Source organism: Cavia porcellus, unplaced genomic scaffold, assembly GCF_034190915.1.
Source record: "Cavia porcellus strain 051 isolate PalLab524CR breed Dunkin Hartley unplaced genomic scaffold, mCavPor4.1 scaffold_9, whole genome shotgun sequence".
Taxonomy (NCBI): Eukaryota; Metazoa; Chordata; class Mammalia; order Rodentia; family Caviidae; genus Cavia; species Cavia porcellus.
Window position 1 is genome coordinate 33,989,329 of NW_026947492.1, and position 14,624 is coordinate 34,003,952.

The 14,624-nt window shown below is 34.9% G+C and overlaps 1 protein-coding gene across 12 annotated transcripts in view; it reads right to left on the reverse strand.

Moving 5' to 3' along the window:
• Yap1 (Yes1 associated transcriptional regulator) overlaps positions 1–14,624 on the reverse strand; it is a 117,463-nt gene that overhangs the window by 40,360 nt on the left and 62,479 nt on the right. For 4 of the 12 annotated variants that reach the window (XM_063256174.1, XM_063256170.1, XM_063256172.1 and 1 more), the window contains exon 4: positions 3,817–3,930. The exons of 4 other annotated variants lie outside the window; for them this stretch is intronic. In XM_063256174.1, coding sequence (XP_063112244.1) covers positions 3,817–3,930 — 114 coding nt within the window. Of the gene's footprint in view, positions 1–3,810; positions 3,931–14,624 lie in introns of all 12 variants that reach the window. 4 more of the 12 variants (XM_063256173.1, XM_063256169.1, XM_063256171.1 and 1 more) reach the window with 1 other exon arrangement.

Below are 14,624 nucleotides of genomic sequence, written 5' to 3' on the forward strand. Positions count from 1 at the left end.
CCCTTTCAATCAGAAATGAGATTAAAGATAAACTGCTTTTCAAGTCAAATTCTGTGGGTCTAAAAATCAGTAATTTTTAGTCAGCAACAGTTCTTTTTCCCTAAAACAGTGAAAACACCTTTTTTTCACTATTCTCAAGTTTATAGACTATAACCAAATATTGACAGACTGGGGTGAAATTTTTTTTAACTGGAAATTAAACCCAGGGCCTCATTCCAGTTAGGCAAGCATGATACCACTGATCTATGTATCTCCACAGACAAGGTCTCCCAAAATTGACTAATAAGCTGGCCTCAAATTTATGATTGTTCTGCCTCACCAAGTACAACAGCTGGATTTACACATGTGTGCACCCTGTCCAGCAGCAGGAAGCATTATATGAAAACAAACAAACGATACTCATTTTAATGCACGATGTCAAGAGATCTGTACAAAGATAAAATTCAAATAACTAGATTTTCTCTACTCTAGACACTATTTAAAAAGTAACAGTTTCTAAATTAACAGATTTAGTTTCTAAACTCTTTGGTGTTTTTTCTTACTAATACTGCATTAATACTTAACAATTTATTTAGCTGGTCATCAGGTGCATTTTCTTTTTAGGTACTGGGGATTGAATCTAGGGCCTCAGGCTTGCCAGGCAGAAGCTCTAACACTGAGCTACATCTTTACCTCTCATCAAGTTCATTTTTATCAAAAGTAAAACATTACTTGTAATAGCTACCAAAAATATTGGACCTTTCAGAAGGAAAAAGTTAATGAATGTCTCAGCAGTTAAACTGTTTAATAGGTATTAATCAACACCTCAGTTTTAACTGCTTTTGACATTTCCATACACAAAACTATAGTTAGGAATAAAGGATATTCTTTCTTTACCATATCAGTATTGTTTATTATTTCTCTTAAAACTCACAGGTATAATGCCTGGCTCCCCCTCAAATCTCTGGTTTCTATGTTTTCTTTCCATTAAAGCCTGGGTTTAATGGAAAGAAAGATGCTCCATTCATCATCCTACCTCATCTCTTCAGTGTTGGCATGACAGGTCTATGTCACTACACCTGCCTTATAATTTTTTTTAATCTTGAAAAAAGATAATTTCCCTTGTTTTTGTTAGAACATTAAATACTTCATATAACTATACTATATAAAACAATAATTTTATAGTGCAAAGTTAGTATTTGAGGCTCTGATACAAAATTTCCAAGAACAAAAATAAGTCTCTTATACATGTTTATATGAAATAATTTAAAGGTCCACATAATACTCAAGGACTCACATTCTTGAATAAACACTTTCTTAATATGATTCCTTAAAAGGCAAACAATGTAAGACCTTTCCCAAAAAGCTCAACAAATATTAGTGCATTTATACTGCTATTTGATATTTTTTATAAATTTTTAATAAATTCTCTAAAATATAACATACAATTTTTAAATGTTAAAGAATAAAATCAGATAAAAAAGAACCAATCCCCAACAAATTAGTATTTAATTTCTTTGTATTACAGAGACGCATATATTTCATTCTAAGAGGCCAAAAGACACATGTTGATGTAGCTAAGAACTGTCAATACTTTAATACATTTGGAGAGTATGAGAAAACAAACTCCAAATCTATGAAAGCAGTAATGCTCACCATTTATTTGTGTTCGCATGGCTCAAAGGGTCAGCAGTAAGGGGACAGTTTATATTTCTTTGGCAGAGATAAATATAATCCACTATATAGAACTTCATATTTCAAGGAAAACTTCAAATCCAGCAGCTAACAGCTTGTCTCTATTTGCTGTCACTGTAGATCAGAGAAACCCACACATTTTTTTCTCCCTCCCCCCCTCCCCTTCAGATACACTTGAGCTCACTGACTGAAAAGGTCTGGAACAGATTAAAAGTCGGGCCACAAAATAAAAAGCTTTGGCGTGTTGTCAAACTGGTCTGGAATACACATACACAGTGGGCCCCAAAAGGGAAACTAAATGCAGTAACAGAATTTCATGAAACTTTTTTGGCATATCTAATTGTGTTTTGTGTGTACCCATGCTGGAGGTAAGGGGAAATTTTTGTAAAAGAAACCCTTATATCTCAAAACAAAAGACTAAGCTATAGGCAGCCATCAGCAGACCTATATAAGATTACAGCAACACTTTCTATTTTACTGTTTTAACTGAAAATATCTTTTTTTAAAAAGTATTTTTTAAAAAGCTTTGCTTCCTTTTTTGACCTGTACAATTAATAGTTAATCACTATCTTTCATAACCGTGTGTATGTGTAGTTCTTTAAATCTCAAAATGTAGACAAGTAGAATTCATTTCATTAAATTTGATTAAGGAAACATGACTGTTATGGTTCCAGTCCGCATAAATGGCAATATTTATTAAATTTTCTAGTACTTTGTTTCTTATTTCAACCACAAAGGCTTATTCAAATATTAAACACAATCTAAAGTTGCAAATTATTAACATGACACATTATTTTAACACCCAAACAAGTCTTGAAGCTCAAAAGGCTGGCAGTCAAGCCAAACCAGGTATGGGTCAAAAAAATGACAGTCTCTGCCCTGACCCCAGCTTTGACTTTACTTTTGAGTAACAGAGGGTTCAATAAGTTCATAAAAATGACCAGTCAGGCATTTCGAGGTAAATCTTAATACTGCTTGCAGTTTTTATGTTTTTCTGGTTTTTTTTTTTTTTTTAAAGGTATACATAAGACACAGGAGAATTGTTCGTAATGTTCCTGGCAGGGAAGTTATTTTACCCAGCTAGCTCCAAATAGCTTTCTTTTTCTTTCTTCCCCAGGGTTATGTTTTCATGGCATTCACAGAGTTAATTCCTCTTTCCCGTAAGGGCCCCACAGTTGTTGTTAGGTCAACCCCTGTAAAGCTTCAAAGGTTCCGGCATCCCCTCAGTCTGACCTACTCAGTGATCTGCACATTGTTTTCATTTAGTTGCATCTAGTCCAAGATGAGAGCTTCAAAACCACAATTATTTGCTTCTTTTTAAATTCATTTTCCATGACTTTAGAAAATTATCTCAGAAACCCAACTGAAGAAACTGAAACAGTGAAAAAATATGAACAGAAAGACACTGAAATAACTTGTATACTCTTTATCAAAATGTACACATTTGGGAGGGAAGCATTCTGTGCAAATGGTGATTTACTTAAGTAACTTACGGAGGACTAAGGTTTACTTTTTGTTGCCTAGATAAAAATAAAGGAAGGAACCCTTTAAAAAAGGCCAACAAGAAAAGGTAAAATGCTTTCCTTAGACTATTCCTAGGATGACCCTCTCCCCCCAATTTAGACCTGTCCTTTTTTTTTTTCTTTTTCCTTTTTTATTGGTACCGGGGATCGGAACTCACGACAGCCCGCTTGCAAGGCAGGCACTTATGCCACTGAGCTAAATCTCCAGCCCCTCCCCCCAATTTAGAATGGGAAATGCTTAATTCCCAAGCCTCCGGTGGTGCTCAGCATTCTCAAAAGCTAAACACAAGTAGACCTCAGATCACTGACAAAAGCCAGTGTTCCACATTTCAAATGCTGCACGACAGCCTGATTATTATCATTACAGCTAAAAGATCATTTTTCAACAAGGTCTCTGTGCTTCTCCAAAATGTGAAGTGGACAGTGATTCTGGTTCGTCAGCTACTATAACATAAAGTTTAAAATGAAAGATAAAAAAAACAATACTGGGAAACAATGGGTAGGCAGTTATATTTTAGTACTATGAGTCAATATAATTTTATTTAAATGTGTTTTCTAAACTCAAACACAAAAAATAATAATTAAAAATGTCAATAAAGGTTTTGAGATGAACCTTTACCAAAACGAGGGTCAAGTCTTGGGTCTAGCCAAGAAGTGGTCTTGTTCTTATGGTTTATATAGTAAATTTCTCCGTCCTGAGTCATGGCTTGTTCCCATCCATCAGGGAGAGGACCTACAAACACAGGAAAAAAAAAAATATCATGGTTGATTTTGGTGTACCTAAAAAAAAGTAGGAGGGGTGCTAATTTAAAAAGAAATTACATCTTGACATAAAACTATTCATTAAAACAGATTTAAGCCCATGTTTAGAGAAGGTAAATCCATATACCTGATTCTTCTCCCCTAAAAAGAAACTGCCAAATAATAAAACAATTTAGCATACCCAAAGACACAGGGGCCAAGTCATATTTAAAAAAACTTTTGCAAGTGATGACCCAAATAATTAACACTGCTAACATAAGGAAGTGCCACAGTTCAGGGACTTATCCCCAATTCTATTTTTCAACTATACATCATTAGGGACTTCAAGATTCTTTAGAAAGGAATACATGCAAGTGTTTCAGAACAACTAAGTATCATCAACATTCTAATGTGACTGGATTACACTTACACACACACAAACAAAACTGTAATACAGAAAACCACAGTTTAAGCTTATTTTTAAAGCAGACCATAAAGTATAGGAAGAAAGGATTGTGAATGACAGTTTTAGCAGTTTGAAAGAGAGCACAGTAAGTGCTAAAGCTGTTGGAAGGCAAATTTCTTAAAAACAAAGAGGAAAACAAAACCACTTCAAATCTACAGAGTAAGGGCATCTGGGAGATATAACTAAAGAATATGGTCAGTTCTAAGATTTTCCTACTCTCATAAGACTCTAGAAGCCAGACAACTGGTTTGTGGTGGTAATAATAAAGGAAAAAAAAGTCCAGAGTAAATCATTAAAAATATTTAAACACCTGTCTACAATGAAGCAGAACCTCAAAACTGAATGCTAATGATCGGCTATTATAAGTACCCTTATTTGTAAAAATGGCAAAATTATAAGATGCATCCAAAAATACCAAACTTTAAAAATTCTAAGATTCTAAGGTACCATATGACTATACATGGTAATAAACAAATCAACAACAGTCACTGGATGTCTTAGGGAGACCCAACAATTCCACAACACTTTCATTATAGGTTTCAAACCTGCTTGAGTATGTGGACTTTGTTTTGCAGTAACCATGATTAATCTTAGGGTCTTGAGCATGTTGGCCAAGCATTCTACCATTAAAGGATAACTCTGATTGTATAGCGTTTTAAAATTACCTCAATTTGCATCTTAGCTATGTATTAGTAAGACCCACAGTTAATATCTTGGATACAAATCAAATCTTTTCCATTTGTTCATCCTGAAGATTCCACTTCTTTCAGCTCTAAGAATTTATCCATTGATATCAACTCTTCTACCTAACGTCCACAAAGCTTTCTTCCTTAGTAAGTGACCTCCCACTTCTCTTTACTCCAGTATCTTCTATATAACAGCCAGTAGGGTTTTTCTTCTTAAAAATACTATTCCCTACCTCTAACCCACAATGCTGGAGATCAAACCCAGTGCCTGGTGCCTGCTAGACAAATGCTCTACCTCAGAATCATGTTTCCAGCTCTAAAAAACTTTCTAACAAACTTTTGTATGTCAGTTATTATCTTACATAAAAATCCACAGTGGTTCTATTTGCTATGCACCATTTCTGTCCCTATTATGCTGATAAACATAAAATTCACAGAGGTTTGGGGCTGGAGATTTAGCTCAGTGGCTTAAGCGCCTGCCTTGCAAGCAGGCAGTCATGAGTTCAATCCCCAGTACCGATAAAAAGACCAAAAAAAAAAAATTTTTTTTTTTAAAATCCACAGAGGTTTAGTAACTTACCTAAAGTAGACAGTACATTTCAAGCCAGCATACAAACCTAGGTACTACTCTCATGTCAAGTTTTTGTTTTAACCCATACAATATGCTGCTTCATAAACATATAAATACATCTCCCAAATTTATGCCAGTGTTTCTACATATATTTGCAAGGAGGATTTATAACTTTATCTCTACACCCAAGTTTTAATTAAATAGTGTTTCTTATATTATGATCAACAATCAGAAACGAACTTCTAAATGTGTAAGTTTTGGAAATGAACACATAAGACAGGCCCAGCACAAATCAACAGTCCAATAACTGGTGCTTATTTTGTCACTATATCTCCAATTAAAGAATGACACATATCAAATACATCTCAAACAATCACAGTAGTAACTTTATAAGCATATAATGTATGCCAAAAATACGTGCCATACAAAAAAGAACACTTTATGTATTCATTGATGTCTTTAACACTTTGTGGATATAAATAGAACATTAAGTAGAAAAAGATACGCCCAAAATGAGATGGCTTCTTTACTTTGAAGGAACTGCTGATCAGAGACAAGGAGTAGATTAGTACAAATTTAAACAGCTTTAAGTAACTTTGCACCATAAAGGGATCACTTGTAGCTGAATCAAAACAGAGAAAACTAAAAAGAAACAAGAAGCTTCAAACTTGAATGTCAAGGAAATAAAATATAAATTTAAGTTTACTCACCCCCTGCCCCACCCCCCCCAAAAAAAACCAAAAATCCTTGTCAAGTGGTCCTGGGATTCACTGACCTGATTCTTGATTCACTGACAAATACGGATTTCTTTAGCTCTATTTATATTCTGATCTTGGTGTATTGTAACTTCTCTAAAATGAAGTACATACATGAATTAATTTTACTTATACAAAATGATCTAAAACAATTTATACAAAACTTATCTATTGTTAGGCACCAAGGGAAGTTTAGTGTTCAATCTATCAAGCCTTGCATATGTGAAAAAGGCACATACGTGGCCATGTCTACTAGAATAAGATGAAGAAAATGGAACTGTCAGAAGGACAGTCATCAAAATGGTAGTGATTTTTTTTAATACCTGAATGTTCCAAGTTAGCATTCTGGAGGAAATCAAAATTGTCATCTGTTCTCTAACAACAGGGTGGAAATGAAAGCAAGCATCTAGAGATAGGAAGAACTGATATGACTTTTATCAGCCATTTATAGCTTCAAACCATTTTTAATCAAGAATATTTCATTTTCTTAAAGAAACGAAGATCTCTTTCTTTGTGTTGGCAGAATATTCTCTTATACCTAGGTCACAGCATTTATAATATTGTGTTAGTTCATTACGTGTGTTTTCTGTGTGCAATTCCTGAACACCAGCATATATGTGATGCATTTTTCCCCATATTGCCTCGTGTGCTGTCTACTCCTTAGAAAAATGTGGAAATGTTGGCTGACATTTATGTAATCAAAATAAAACTCAAAGTTCTTTATTAATGCTTATGGAATAAAAGATTCTATTTCTTCTGGCAGGGGATTTAGCTCAGTGGCATAAGCGCCTACCTGGCAAGCGCATGATCATGAGTTTGATCCCCAGGACCCCCCCCCCCCAAAAAAAGATTCTGTTTATTTTATGTAAACTAAATCTATTACTTTACATCACCTAAACTGAAGATCAGGCACAGGGATATATCAAATTCTTTCATTCAACAAATATTTATTTAGCTCCTATGTAGTCAAGTACTTTTTCAGGCCTTGGAGATACAGTAATAAAATAATCTCTACTTCATAGAACTTATTATTTTCTAGCCAGAACTAAACTAATGATAAACAGAGAAAAAATTAAAGCAGCACGAACGCAGGAAGAAAATGCACAGCTATGGCAGCATTTGAGAAATGATCTTTACATTTAGTCCTCAATACAATGCAAACTCAAACATGTAATGATCCAAGACATAGACAATGAGGAAACCAGTCACTGTGAATGGGGCAGAACAGGTTAATACATGCAGCATGGTGGCACATGACTGTAATTCCAGCACTCAGGAGACTAACGTAGAAGAATTAAAACAAGTTCAAGGCGAGCCTAGGCTACACAGTGAGAATTTGTCCCTAAAAACCTACAAAACAAAAACACAAAGCCAAAAACAAAAAGCCCCACAACTAGAAAACTTTTTATCATTTCAACCCATAAAGAAGAGCTGAATGGGTAATATTCACAAAAGATTTCTGTTACCAAAGAGTAGTAAAAATTCCTCCAAATTGATGGATAATCTGTGGACAAGTCAAAACAGGCAACAAACATCCATTCCACTTCACTTTTTTATACTCTAAAGCTAGGGCTTTAGCCGTCAAAAAGATATAGGAGTTAAAGGATGGCCTCCCTTGCCTGATCCTCACACCAAAGCTTTGCAGGAAGATGAGAATAAAACAGGCCTTGCATCAAGAAGGGGGAGAAAAAGAGGCCAGCATTTCAGTGACATGTAAAGAGGGTAAGAAATCTGAATTAGGAAAACCAAAAGACAGTGGTAGGCTACAATTAAAGTAATTCATAAATATTCTTGCAGAAAGTAATTTCCATATAAAGCTTTACTAACACTACTTGAATTATAACCTATCTACTGTAGCCAAATAGTAACCTGAAATACTTTAAAAACAAAGAAAATACTCTGGCAGTAATACTGAAAGTGATGCAACGTTAACTTCTTGCTATTGCCTAAGGACTCTCTTGCATTAGTAATGACTAAAACCATCTGCAATGGCTAATCAAACGAGAAAGTCTGGATTAGCTACATCAAATTAAATGATCAACCTCTCCCTCTTACCAGCCTCACAATTCAGAAATAAAGAAGTCACCCAGGACACTGAACACTTACGAAACACACCTTGGTGAGTGGTTCAAAATACAAGGCTATGCAATTTTCTTATAAAAATATCCTTTCTTATAAAAAGATCCAATATCCTTTTCAAGGAACCTAATGCTAAAATACTGACCAATTTCCATTTTGAAATTCCATTATTTTGTATTGTAGAATCACAAACTTCCTACAACATGCAAAATACCATACTAAGTTCTTTGCAGGCAAATATTAACTCACCAACCCCAACAACACAGGTACAAGTGTTATCTCCACTTTACAGAGCAGGAAGCTAAGAAAAGTTAACTTATTCAAGATTACTCAGTACAAGCAGAGCTGATCTTTAGACCCTGAGTGTTTAGCTCTCCAGACATGCAAGTATGACAAATAGTAATCAAAAGTTGTATGTTAAAAACTGTTCTCCTTCTGGAATCTTTTTTTTTTTTTCTTCCCCTGGTACCGGGGATAGAACTCATGACCACCTGCTTGCAAGGCAGGTGCTTATGCCGCTGAGCTAAATTCCCATTCTGAAACCTTCTTAAAAATCATCTGGCTTCTGTTGTATTTATACAGATAACATCTCTTATCTTTAATGCCTTTCCACCAACTGGGTATTGATATGTCATAAAACATGCCCCCTGTATTGTGAATTTTACCTAAAATGCCGTTTCCATTTATCCTTCAAATAAAATTAATGTAACCTCCTATTTGCAATACTAAATTGTAGCTGTAATATGCTCTCAATTCCAACATTAAACCCTGCGATGGACTACAAGATCATCCTGTCTCATTTTCTCTGACTCAGTTCACAAAAGCTCAAAGGCAAAAATCTCAAATTTTTAGCTGTTTTTATGTTCTACAGTGATGTATTGCCTGGCAATGTGTAAGTCCTGAAAGCATCCAGAACCTCAGGTTCTACCCACTCCTCCATGGTCATTTCACATCTTCCACTCTGTCTCCTTTCAGGAACCAGTACTGTCTCCCTCCCTCCTCCTGGAGGACCTTCACTTTGCACAGCTAACACCTTCTCATTCTCCCCCAGTCTGAGTGCCAAATTCCTCCTGATACCTGGCTAATATATAATTTTTCCTCCTGCTTCACCAGGTTGCTTTCTCTTTGGTAAGATGATTCCACCACTTCAGTGATTTAGTAACCTACTCAGCATCAGTCCTCTCAGGAGCATGCTCCTGCCTTTTCAGTACCTATCACTGTCACACACCTTGCATCTTCACATACGTTCTCAATGTGTCTGCTCCTAGCTTACATCCTTCACTGAAATTCTACTCTATCCTTATGTATTTTTTTGTGAAGTTTTTCTCAATTCTGTCCCCTTAATAGGGTTCTTATCCACTTACGAACTGCAATTAAACTTGCTTTGATTTCTTGGCTTTTTATGACATACTGCTTTCTGCCATGTGGTTATGGGAATAATTTATCATTCTTCCCTAGAAAACAAGAGAGTCTGCCTTCCTCCTACTTTCACCTCTAGTAGGTATATATGATTTTATTGTTCAGGACAAGATAGCAAACATTTACAGAAACCACTGCCAGGTTAGTTTATAATACTGCTTTGGTTTACATACGGCACAGACTTGTATCTTTTGAAATATGGAGGAATTAAAATATTTTCACCTAGGACTTTCACAGTTTTGTTTACAAAACTTTACACAGAAGACTTCCACAAACATAAATATCTATAATTTCTATTCTTAATCATGTAAACTCTAAACAACTCCAAATAAAATTTGCTCACACTACTAAAATTTTTAGGTAGACACAAAGGAAGAAACTATCACAGAAAAATATGAAAAACTTTAAAAATGGTCACTAATTGTTTGGTAGCCTCTATAAACCCACAAAACACAGGACAGTAAACATACTTACTCAAGTAAGAAAAATCTACAAATCAAGTTTTAGTAAAGAGATTTCCTCTGGCTTCCACAACATATCCCCACTACCACTACCACCACTGTGAAAGCTGACCTAAAGCATGCAGTTCTAAGACATAGGACAACTTCAGTGTTTCTGTCCATTTTTTATTCCTTTTTGAGACAGGCTCCAGCTGTTTCAATGGATGAACTGAGAAAACTAAAGGAGAAAGTGCTTTGCATGGGGAAGGGATCATTGTAGATGTCTAAAAGTCAACTTCTCCTGTTACCTGGAATAGCACTATTTTATCCTAATACCTTATTTAGCTTATTAAATTCATGTTTAATAGTAATAAAAAGGCAAGTTAACTAATAAGAAAATGAAATATTTGGATTTCACAAATCATATGATCAGATACAGAAAAAGGAAAAATCACTGGTAAGGATCTCTAGAGAAGTCATGTTTTTAACACTGTCCTTATTAGTAATTTCTCAGACACGCTAGTAGCAATTCTGATTAAAGTTCAAATGATTACGTATTTCTCAGAATAAAGCTAAAATTCTTAGCTTAACATACAAAGGCATTCTGAGGATGCTTTCAGTCTCATTCCCCTACCATTCTACCAACAAGTTACACAGGAGTTTTAGGCCTCAGTGACTGCTACTTTTACTGACCCTTTCCTTCACCAAACTGAAAGTCCTATTCATAGGGTACTTAGCCATCTATTCTCACCACCTGCACTGCTAGCCCTCTGGTCATCCTCTTCCCTAGATTACTACAAACGTCCCCTATTAATTTCTCTTCTTTACCTTTCTGTTCAAAACTTACAAGGATTCATGCAATGTAGTATCCTTGCTACCATTCACTGATTATTCCAGTGGGAGGACCATTGAATGAGTTGGGTCATTCACGGAACATTCTTTCCCTTTCCTTAAGTACTCCCATGGCCCTTACCTTCAATTTGTTCAAAGTAGCATCTCTCTATCCCAGCCAATCACTCTAACCCATAACTGGTTTTACTTTTCTATGTTTAACTATCTGAAACCTATTTTATTTATGATCTATATTCTCACAATTTAGAACAATACCTAGTACACATGGTAAGTATTTAACACTGGTTGAGGGAAAGAATAAACATCTGACTCCTTAAAAAAATTCTCCTATCCTATTCCTCCATCACTGACTCAACATGGTTCCTCCTACTTTTTCAGCATTCAGTACTTACATCTGCTACAATAGTCACTGTTACATAGAAAAGGTCTGTCTCGACTCTACCATCCTAGTTGTCATCACAGTGCCTAGTAGAAGTAAGAGTATTTTGTTGTTATGAATACTTTCAAAAGCAGAAAATACAAATGTGTCAGGATAACACTATGAGCCTGGTAGAAATCATTCCTGTTTGTGATGCTACAGTTGAGACCAATTTCCTAGAAGGCCAAATATATGCTCAAAGAGAACCTTCTAACACCTAACTCTTCGGTACAATTTGAGCCTCCTAGATTTTATCTAAATGAAATAGCTTTAGAGTTTTAATAAATATAGTAAGATAAGTTTTCTTTAAAGTTTTATTGAAGCAAAAATAAATAGAATTTAGACTTCAGGCTAAAACAATCACCTTTAAGATTTTAATCACTTTTAATTAAAACTTCAACTTTGCTAAGTATATTGCCCCAGGCCTGTAATTCCAGCACTCAGGTAGCTAGAGCAGGAAGAATGTGAGTTTCAGGCCAGCCTAGGCTACACATATAAGTGAGATACAAACAACAACAAAAAAACTAACCTACGGCAAGTCTTACAACTTTACCTATTTTTATTAACATCAAAAGAAAACTCATTTTGGAGTATTCTGACTATTGCTGCTGGATGTAAATTACATTTATATTACTTATATATGGTAGTTTCTGGTAGCATTTTAAAAGAATCTTTCACACAAATATTCCCTCATGAATCACAAAATTATTACAGCATAGAGTAACCAGAAAGATTTAGAAAGCAATGGAAAAGAAAATCCTGTAATATTCTAACATCAAGAGAAGAAATAAAACAGGCATTTGAGTCAATTCTTAAATATAAATTATCTTTTCATTCTCTAAAGTTGAACAGTTTCTAAAATCTACAAATAATTGCTGAAGAGTTGAACACAGACATTTGTATTTTTTAACTCCTATTATTCAACAACACATTTTAGTAAGAAAGGTCACTAGTGGCAACAATACTCATGCTTCTAAAATTTTTACCTTATATTCTTTAACAATATTCTTTTACTCTTCTAAAATAGACTACTTATTAAAACAGAAGTCTGTGCTTTTTTTTTTAGGTTCAGCATTTATATTAAAATCTTAGTAACTTTCAGAATTCAAAAACACTTTAGTTTCAAATACTTCTAATACACTTTTAAAAACATTTGTTAGAACTTATCTTAGAGTTTCTACTTCATTACTCTTGCTTTAGAAGCTAACTGCTAAAAGAAAAGAGATTTTTTTTTCTTTCTCAGTTCCTCTTACTCTCTGTCACTATCTCCTTCCAAGGGGAATGAGTGGGGGGTGGCTCGTAAATGCTGTCATTGAGCCATACTCACAGGCCTTCATTTTATTTTTATTTATTTTTTTTAAGGGGGTGCTGGGGATTGAACTCATGACCTCACGCTTGCCAGGCAGGCACTTAAGCCACTGAGCTAAATCCTCAGCCCCCCGGCCTTCATTTTAATTTCCCTGAATTTATAGATGCAGAAGAAACCCAAAAATTTAAAAGAAAAAATATTCTCAAAAAACTTGGTATAAAAATTTAAGAACATGGGCCAGGGGTTTAGCACAGTGGCATAAGCGCCTGCCTGGCAAGGTCAGGAGTTCGATCCTCAGTACCCCCATCCCCCAGAAACAAAGGAGAAATACAGTCTCAGCCTAGCCTATATTTGATGACAGCTTAAACAGTGTGGTTTAGATTTTTAAACTTATTTTGAATCCAGTAACTGTGACTATCAATCATTTTAAAAACTTCTTAAGGTCACATTTATATATCACATATGCAAAAGACTGTATCAGATATTGGATTGTTGGTAATAATTTTTAATTTTGTTCCAGTCACATTACCATGTGATTACATCATTTAATCTTCACAACAGCTTTTTTTATTTTTATTTTTTAGTCTTTTTTGGTTTTATCGGTACCAGGGATCAACTCACGACTGCCTGCTTGCAAGGCAGGCGCTTATGCTGCTGAGCTAAATCTCCAGCCCCTATCTTCACAACAGCTTGATGGGTTCAGTTTCCACTATTGTTACTTCATTTTACAAGTGAAGAAAATTAGGCACGGTCAGACACAGTAATGGAATCTCAGGCAGTGACAGCGAAGACTTAAACCCAGGTCCACCTGCCTCCAAGGGTCATTGGTCTTAATCCTCATTCTAAACTATCTCTCCTAAAGCTGAAGCTTCAAAATTTATCAGTTATAACATATAAAGTAAGAATTTAACATCTTATCAATTTTGCGACTTTTCACAATCTATATGTGCTTCTAAAGTTAAAACCTTATTTCAGTATTTGCCTGTCATTTTTCATGGTAAAAATGTCTTTCCTATTTGTTGTTCTGTGCTTTGACAGATCTCACAAAACAGGAGTAACAAAATGACAGATGTAAAGCAGGTTTACACTATTCATTTGGCTTCTGAAATCTACCTCCTCTTACAATGCAAGTGTTAGCACATTCTTCTAACATGCATCACTTTTACAGGTATACAGGGCATTTTTCCTCACCCATATTGAGGTAATTTCCTAGGAATTCTATGCAGTTTTTCATAACAGAGAAATCTGAAAGTACTGCAATGGTAAATTTGGTGATTAGTCAAATAAATGCCAATGATTTCTATGTAAATGCCAGTAATTCTAAAGCATAAAACCAATAGATGAATCCTTTAAAATATACCTGCAAAAATGCATTTTAGTTTTGCTCTGTTACCAAAGGTTTACTTTTAAAAAGACAATAAATGGGTTAAATAATTGTTTAATGTATATGAAAGATTTTATTTTTTGAGGTAAGTCTTGGTATCTTCCGTAGGCTGACCTACTGAGTACCTGTGATTACAGGAGTACAGCACCTCGTTGGTTTAATTTTTTGTGATCCTGGAGAGTTATCAGATCTTGGGCATACAGTTATTTCTGAATCATCACAGAGCATACTTCCGTGATTTACGATTCATTAATTAGTGTAAACACCTACTAAAAAATTTATCATACAAATACAGATAGCTTAAACA